General features: G+C 50.9%; 1 protein-coding gene across 2 annotated transcripts in view; it reads right to left on the reverse strand.

Annotated features, from left to right (window-relative positions):
* The window catches only part of LOXL2 (lysyl oxidase like 2), a 47,571-nt gene that overhangs the window by 8,142 nt on the left and 30,519 nt on the right, over positions 1-8,910 (reverse strand). For both annotated transcript variants that reach the window (XR_003537330.1, XM_027703480.1), the window contains exons 5-8: positions 7,107-7,329; positions 3,167-3,350; positions 1,131-1,282; positions 122-289 (exon numbers count right to left, since the gene is read on the reverse strand). Coding sequence is in view for 1 of the 2 variants with exons in the window: in XM_027703480.1 (XP_027559281.1) it covers positions 122-289; positions 1,131-1,282; positions 3,167-3,350; positions 7,107-7,329 (727 nt within the window). In the remaining variant the exon portion in view is untranslated. The remainder of the gene's footprint in view (positions 1-121; positions 290-1,130; positions 1,283-3,166; positions 3,351-7,106; positions 7,330-8,910) is intronic.

Below are 8,910 nucleotides of genomic sequence, written 5' to 3' on the forward strand. Positions count from 1 at the left end.
CCACCATGGCCTCCTGAACCTTCCTCCTCCTCCTCTTCCTCCTCTTCCTCCTCCTCCTCCATCATCCCCAAACCCACCCCCAGAGACCCAAACCCCAGCCGGGGGAGGTTTGGGGGCTCACCTGGAAGGCGTGGCTGGCGAAGCCCAGTCCCAGCTGCCGGCACACCACCATGGCCTCCACGGTGCCCCAGTTGTCGCTGCAGACCGTGCCCCACCTCAGGGTCCCGTTGCGCTCGGCCAGGACCTCCACCCTGCCCTCGTAGGGGTTGCGGCCTCCGCTCAGGCGCAGCTGCAGGGCACAGACACCCCCACGGGGCAGTGAGGACACGGAACAACCCCCCCAGGGGATGTGGGGCAGCACCCGGGGGCTCCTCGGGGTTGGGAGTCCCTGAGCTCGCACGGCTCAGTTTGGGCACTGATGTTGTCGGGGTCACCTCCCACCCAGGGCAGGGGAGGGTCCAGCCAAGCCCTGCAGCTCAAAGGGGCTGGAGCAGGTGCAGGAATAACACTCTCCCTGGGAAAGCTTCTCTTCCCTGCTCCTTTAGAGCTCTGGAAGGAGCGTTGGCTCGGGGGAACCTGCGGCAGGTTCCTGCAGAGTCATGGAATGGTTGGGTTGGAAGGGACCTTAAAAATCTTCTCATTCCAGCCCCTGCCAGGGGCAGGGACACCTCCCACTAGACCAGGCTGATCCAAGCCCTGTCATAGAATCATTGAATCGGCCAGGTTGGAAGGGACCTCTGAGATTATCAAGTCCAACCCTTGATCCAACCCCGCCGTGGTTCCCAGCCCATGGCACTGATGCCACATCCAGTCTCATTTAAAAACCTCCAGGGATGGAGAATCCACTATTTCCCTGGGCAGCCCATTCCAATGGCTGATCACCCTTTCTGTAAAGAATTTCTTCCTAATATCCAACCCAAACCTCCCCTGTCCTTCCATCATTTCTTTAGGAAGCTCAAAGCTCAGCCTAAAAAGGGAGCATCGCCCTCGTTTTCCCTCCTAAAACCCAAACGAAACCTTCGTGGCTCGGGTGAAATGATTCCTTCCCAATGCTGTGCCCTGGCAGGTGAGGCCCCAGAGTGCAGACACCCACCCACATTCCCTGGCACCCAGATCATCCAGCTCCTCACCTGGTTCTGGAAGCCCATGGCAGGGACATTGCACCTCACAGCAGCATCTTCCTCATGATTACAGCCTTGAGACTCCGTGTTGAACTTGCAGTCCGTGACTGACTTCTCGAAGCCTGTGCAGTCAATCTCGTTCAGGTGGATCGGGCCCATCCCTTGGGGGATAAAAGAAGGAAAAAAGGGTCTTTGGGTTGGAAGGGACCTTAAAAATCTTCTCATTCCATCTGTTGCCATGGGCAGGGACACCTCCCACTAGACCAGGCTGCTCTAAGCCCTGTCATAGAATCACAGAATCAGCTGGGTTGGAAGGGACCTCTGAGATCATCGAGTCCAACTCTTGATCCAACCCTGTGCTGCTGCATGGGGAGGAAATGTTAATACCCTGCAGATACCACGCTGGCCTCCAGCGTTCCAAACACCTTGGAAAAAAAGCCACTGATTTCGTGTGAAAATAAACCAAAAAGCTGCAATATCCTGATTAATATTTTCACTGTTAAATTCTTGCCAGTGTTCTCTGGGACTCCGGCAGGCAGGAACCCCAGAAAAAGCCAAGTTTCCACTGTTACATAATTTACAAACTTCAGCTGTAGGAATTCACAAATTATGACCTTTTTGGCTGGGTCTGTGTGCTGGGATCTGCTCCCAGTCAAGGCCTGACATTTAACTGGGACATGGACACGTTTGCTGGGACAATAAAGCAGAAAACCACAGGGAGGGATGGATGAAGAGTCACTAAAATAAATCTGGGGCAGGTGGTGTGGGTTCCAACACAGCAGCAAATATCAATCATTCCATACTGCAGAGAGGTGCTGGGAGACAAATGGGAATAATCTGGGAGGGCAAGTGGCATCCAAGATGAGGCTGGTCCTTCAAACCAGCTTTAGAACACCCAAATTCCCCGGGATGCAGCTGGAACAGACCAAAGTGTAACCACAGACATGGAGTTAACTGGGAGAGTCGCCTCTCCACAGCCGGAGCCTGGAGGGGAGTTTGGGCCAGAAGAGCTCCTTTTCCTCCCACAACAGGATGATCCCGCTGCTGGGGGGAGCTCAGCCATCCCAAAGGACACTTGTGACAGGGAGCACTGATGGATGGCTGGGGCTGAGCAGGAGAAGAAAGGGAAGCCTGTGGGAATCGGCCGCCGCCGAGAGTTTCCAGGCTGCGGGAGACAGCAGGGAACGGAGCGTTCCATGTTCTCCTCCCTCACGTGGCAGCCTCTCCTCCCCTCCCCACAATGATGATTAAGCTGTTTCCTACATGCAGTTAAACACACCAGCAGATTTCATCCCACCACAAGAGGGTTTTGGCAAATCCAGCGGACGGGTCACGTTTTAAAGCTTTCCAGACTCGGGACACCACGTGTTGTTTCCTTCCCTCCCCTCCTCCAAGTCTGCAAAGAAGATTCACCCTTTCCTTTATCCTCACAGGAAGGGTTTGGTGTCATTTGCTTTCCCATTCCCACCACAGGAGCAAGGTGTGGGCATCCCCAGGTGGTTTCAGAGGGTGTAAGTTCTCCTTTGAGTTACCATTTCCCACATTTTGGGATTTAAACCAGCTCCCAGACACAGGAAATCCAAACCCAAACCTGGCTCTGAGCTGTTCAAATGCCCTTCTATTTATAATGGGCTTATAAATTACTTTATAAATTACCATTCTGGTTTAAATTGGAGCATTTGAAGTCTGGATCCAGGACTCATTTTTGCCAGGAACCTTCTAGTAATGCATTCCACCGTGATGTGGTTCTAGAGGACTCAAAGGGAGCTTTAGAGCAACAGATGTGATAATGAAGAATTAATTACTGGAACAGCTGTCTGAGCAAAAGGTTAAGCTCATCATCCCCAAACTTCTTTCAAGGAATCTCGAACATCTTTTTAAGTCACATATTCCAACCTGGCTTCCTGGACTCAAGAGGCTTGTTAAGGTCAGAGGAGACATTTATTGTCCCCAGAGCAAATATTCCAGTGAAAACACGCTCTGTCCCGTATCCCAAAGGGCTCTTGGAGCTGGACAAGGCACCAGCAGCCCCTGGGGGGTCTTACCTTGGCCCAGCCTTGCTCCTGTGATGGCCTCCTTGGCGCTGCCGAAGCCCAGCTCCCGGCACACCACGCTGGCCGACACCAGGTTCCAGTTGTCATCACAAACCGTCCCCCACTCCCCGTTTTTCAGCACTTCCACTCGTCCCTCGCCCGTGTTGGCTCCTCCTTTCAGCCTCACCAGCGGTTGCTGCAAGACATGAGGTGAGAGAGGAGTTAATTCCCACTCCCACTGCCCTAAATCCACATCCTGCCTTCTGCAGCTCCCCCCAAAACTGTCAGAGAATCACAGAATTAAAACCCCCTCACCACGCAATTCCACTGGCTAAAAAGCTGTGGATGGAAGGAGATCTTTACCTGCAAACACTCATGGGATGCACAGATGTGTTTCTCACGTCCCCACACGTGGGCAGGGAATTAAAAAAATAAAAAAAAAAAAGATGTTTTAGTTCTCTGCAGGTTTAGTGCTTGGATTTAGGAGCCTTTTTCTGCTGGGGCACACAGGCTGGACATGGAAAAACCCAGTTCTCATGTCCCTTGGGAGTCATGTCCCTTGTGGAATGGCCCCAAGTCTGCTGGTGCCCAACTCTCATCCCCTGGCTGCCACTAAAAGGGTTTATTTGCTGTTCAGATCTCCAGACCAGGCTCCTGGGTTAATCCAGGACCAACGTGGAGCTCAAGGCACCTCAAACCCACCGAATTTTTATGTTATGCTTTGTATCCATCATGCAATTCGTGTGTAAAATTATTTGTCCTGTAATTGAATGACTAAAGACTGTAGCAGTTTACAAGTAGCTACATAATTTTCTAAGATTTCATTAAATTCCTTTCTGTCAGCTGCTCAGCTTTATTTGAAATTTGTAAAGTTGATCATTGAGAAACTTTCATTCTCAACATCACATTTTTTTAAAAGTTGGGTTGCTCAAATCTAAAGATAGGAAAATAATTGACTAAGTGAGCAATAGGAGTAAGAGTAAAGTCAGAGCATAAAGAAGTAAAGAAAGAAAGGAACTAGGCATAAGAGGAGGAGGAGCAGGGTATTAAAAACTACCTGTCTGCTGAGTTCTGAGCAGTGGAATCCATGATCTGGCAGATCCCAGCCAGAGATGCACAGCTCCAGTTTCACTCACTCCTGGTTTTATATGATTGTTATTATCTCTTTCTACTTTTCTATTATTTTATTATCTATCAATCACCCACAGCTTTGCCCAGTGCCAGGCACAGACCTGCCACTTGCTGCTGCACCTGAGGGGTGGGTTGTGCTGGTGGCAGCAGAGTCGAAGCTTTGGGAACACCAAGAATCCTTAACTTTTCCGACTGGCAGCAGGCTGGGGTCACACAAAGGACATGCAAAGCCCAAACAAAGGCTTAAGGAATTACTTGGCAGCGTGTGTGGCTCAGAAGATTAGTAATGATTTACAAGACCTTTCACCTTTTGGACCTAAATCCCACAAGCTCTCGTGCAGGGAAGAGCCCGGGATCCAGGCAGGGATTGCACTGTTCCCAGCAGAGCAGTTTTGGGAGGTGTTGACACCTGGGAAGAGCCCAGAGATCCTCCTAAATCCACACAGATCCAGGGCTGGGCCATGCAGCTCCAACCCCACCCACGGCACCCCTGGAAAAACCCCTCTATCCCAGTATTTAGGACCTTCAGACCCCAAAATCGTCCCCATATCCTAAGGCTGCAGCTGGAAATTTCCCTTGGCATCCACTGAACCATGTTTGCTGCACGTTAAGCTGTTCTTTCCTACTCAGTCACCCCCCTGACCCTGAGCACAAGCAGCTCCAGGGTTGTTTTACAAGGTTTTTTGCATATCCCAGGATTTTTACAGCCCTCTCCTCGCTAGACTAAACAAACACAGCTCCCCAACCTTCCTGCAGGCCGTGTTTTCCCAGTCTCCCAGGGCATTTCCTTGCTGAGGAATGCAGAGGTAGAGGAAATGCCAACTGATTTCCCCTCGTCCCTCCACAGGGAAAACCAACCCAGCAGGATTCCAGTGGCTGTGGAACAGCAAAGCCCGGCGGCGACCGGGCACCAGTTCAGCTGGCTGGGACAGAGCAGCTCCAACAGGAACGTGACCCGGGGATTTTCCCACTCCTTGCTCCCCTCCAGAGCCTGCAAAGGAGGCAAGGAAGCAGGAATTTCTTGGGATAGGGGTTAGCTGGGCTTGCAGGGAGACGGGAATACTCAGAGGGGACGTTGGCACGAGGTGTTCAAGTCCTGCAGCTGAGAGTTGATGGTGGATTTACACCCCCAGGGTTTTCCTGCTCAAACTCACAGGGGGTTAGATGGGATAGTAGGGAGAAATTCCTCCCTGGGAGGGTGGGGAGGCCCTGAAAAGGATTTCCCAGAGAAGCTGTGGCTACATCATCCCTGGAAGTGTCCAAGGTCAACTTGGAGCAACCTGGGCTAGTGGAAGGTGTCCCTGCCCATGGCAGGGGGTGGCACTGGATGGGCTTTAAGGTCCCTTCCAACCCAAACCACTCCAGGATTCCATGACTCTTCCCCAGCTTTATATTCCTCAGCAGGGTCTGGAATGTCCCCTGGGTTAGTTGGGATCAGCTGTCCCAGCTCTGTTCCCTCCCAGCTTCTTGTGTCCTTCCAAAGTCTGCAAAGCAGGAAAGGCCTCGAGGTTGTGCAGCCCTGCTCAGCAACACCAAAAACTTCTCGGTGTCAACAGCACAGATTCAAAACACTGGGAGCAAAATTAACTCTATCCCAGCCAAACCAACACCCTGGAAAATTCAGCTGAGGAAAAAACAAGATATACAAGATAGAAATTAAAATGCATATTGCCTGGAGAATGTATCCATGTGCTTTGAGAAATTCGGGGGGAAGATTCAATGTGTCCTCAGTGTTTAACCCCCAAAAGGCAATGTTTGATTTGCTTTTGTAGCTGTGTGAGGAGATGGAACAGCAGCAGCTTCGTGGAGTCTCACCACAGGGATATTCAACCTGTGGTTGAATATTGTATTCTCCAAAGTTAAGCAAAAAGCTGGATTTTATCCATCATTTCAGCCCTCAGATCTGCTGAGCCAGAGGTTTGTGCTCCAGTTTGTGCTCCAGTTTCCAGGCTGGCCAGTGCCTTGGTTTGGATACAGAGCCTGGGCTGCAGCTTTCACTCTGCAACACCCTCAGCCCTCTCCTCCATCCCAGAGCTCCTTTTAAGTCCTGCTTCAAGGGGAGGAAAAGGAGGAGGGAAGGGAAAGGGGTAAATCTCAGCCCAGACTCTGCACTTACTGTTAATTTTCCCTTTGTGCCAGGGGGAGGAGAAGGATTTAACCCTTTCCTCTGCGTTCTCAGAGACAGGGAAGCTGCCTTAGGAAAAGTGAGGGGAGAGAGGGTGAGAAAATCCATCTGCTTGCCCTGAGCATCCCCCAAACCCCGAAGACAAGGCAGGCAAAGGGAGTGAGGACAGAAGTCTGAGCAGCCTCACCACAGACGGGGGAAACCGAGGCACGGAGGGGCAGAGAGATTTGCCCAGGCTTGCCCAAGTGCAGTGCAGGGCTGAGCTCTGCTCTCATGAAGTTCACAGCCTGAAAGACCTTTTTTTTCCCCTTCTCTTTAAAAGAGGAACTTAGAATTCCTGAGACGAATTATTCATTTGTCCGGAGGGGGGTGGGGGGTGGGAGGGGTGAAGGTCAAAATTATCGTGCGGCCTCAGATCCCTGCCGGGCACAAAAACAGACGAGAGGCAGCAAAAAACCCCGAAGGTAAAAAACTGAATGTTGTCGTTCAGAAACAGAGGGGCAGAGAGGTTTGCCCAGGTTTGCCCAAGTGCAGTGTGGGGCTGAGCTCTTGGAGTGTCCAAGCTTGGAGCAAACTGGCCTAAGTGGGACGTGTCCCTGCCTGCAGCAGCGGGGTGAGATTAGACGACTTTTAAGGTGCCTTCCAACCCGAACCACGCTGGGATTCTGGGCCAGGTGGGGTTTTTTCCCTGCTCACCTCCTGCCTGAAGGCTTTTCTGAAGCCACTGTGGCTGCTGGGGGCAAAGGCACGTCCGGGGACGCAGCTGACGACGGCGGGCAGCCCGTTCTCACACGTCACGTTCTTCCCTGTGCCCACGGTGAGGTGGTTCCCCAGTTTGCAGCTGGAGATGTGAGCCTCATTCCCACTGCAGTCCATGGAGTAAGCCCAGTAATGCTGCTTCCTTCTGCTGGCAAACATCCTGAAAGGAATAAAAGAGAGACGGGGAAAGTCGGGAATGAGTAAAAAACTGCGCTGATGGGGTGGTGGTTTGGGGGAGAAAATGACTTCAAATAAAACTGGGATGGAACAGAATTGTTTGGAGGCTGAAATAAAACTGGGATGAAATAGAATTGTTTGGAAGCCGCAATAAAATGAGGATGGAACAGGAATTGCTTGGAGGCTGAAATAAAGCTGGGATTGAATAGGATTTTTTGGAGGCTGAAATAAAACTGGGATGGAACAGGATTGTTTGGAGGCTGAAATAAAGTGGGGATGGAACAGGATTGCTTGGAGGCTGAAATAAAACTGTAGTGGAATAGGAATTGTTTGGAGGCTGAAATAAAACTGGGGTTGAACAGGAATTGTTTGGAGACTGAAATAAAACTGGGATGGAACAGGAATTGTTTGGAGGCTGCAATAAAACTGGGATGGAACAGGATTGTTTGGAGGCTGAAATAAAACTGGGATAGAACAGGAATTGTTTGGAGGTTGAAATAAAACTGGGATGGAACAGGATTGTTTGGAGGCTGAAATAAAGCTGGGGTCGAACAGGATTGTTTGGAGGCTGATCCATTAATACACAGGACTCTTTGTTAAGGTGTCACTTAGCATCATGGAATCATTAAGGTTGGAAAAGACCTCCAAGATCATCAAGTCCAACCACCTGGGGGTAAACAGGTCACCTGCAAGTGCTAAAAATCAGAATACGAATCAAAGGTGCAGCTCCAGCAGCTCCAAGGAGTAGAAAATCCCCATATCATACAGGGCTCAGCTCATTCAAACTGGGGTGAGTTTGGCCTGGAGAGCCCCCAAAACCCTCTCCCTTTGCTGCTTTCAGCTGGGAGGTGGCAGATTGGGGAAAAAAACCCCTCTCCTCTGAAAGCCTCGGTGTGAACAAGCCCGACCCTGGAAGCAATTTCCGAGAGCAGGAGCAGTTCCCTTGCTGACATGTTCACAGCAGAGGAGCTTGGCAGCAGCTCCTGCTCCTCGCTCCCAAGCTGCCTGGAGCTGCTCCAGGTGCTCCTGAGGAGGAAGGGGGCACGTGGGATAAACTGGGAAGGGAAGGAATCCAGCTTCTGGAAGGGAAGGAATTCGCCTCCGGAGCTGAGAGTCAAGAAAACACAAAATATGGGTCAGATCAGCATCAAAAGGGGAGATGGGAGAAGTTAAAAACACGGGCAAGGCACAGAGGAGACAACGCCCCGCTGGGATCCTGACGTGGCTTCGTATGATACCTGAGCTGCTCCGGGTTACAGGGATCCCCGGGATCCAAGGATGGGCTGTGACAAACATGGGGATGGAACAGGAATTGCTTGGAGGCCAAAATAAAACTGGGATTGAATAGGATTTTTTGGAGGCTGAAATAATACTGGGATGGAACAGGAATGGTTTGGAAGCTGAAATAATACTGGGATGGAACAGGAATTGTTTGGAGGCTGAAATAAAGCTGGGACTGAATAGGATTGTTTGGAGGCTGAAATAAAACTAGGGCTGAACAGGAATTGTTTGGAGGCTGAAATAAAATTGGGATGGAACAGGATTGTTTGGAGGCTGAAATAAA

Source organism: Neopelma chrysocephalum, unplaced genomic scaffold (genome assembly GCF_003984885.1).
Source record: "Neopelma chrysocephalum unplaced genomic scaffold, ASM398488v2 Primary Assembly neopelma1_232, whole genome shotgun sequence".
In the NCBI taxonomy this organism is placed as follows: domain Eukaryota; kingdom Metazoa; phylum Chordata; class Aves; order Passeriformes; family Pipridae; genus Neopelma; species Neopelma chrysocephalum.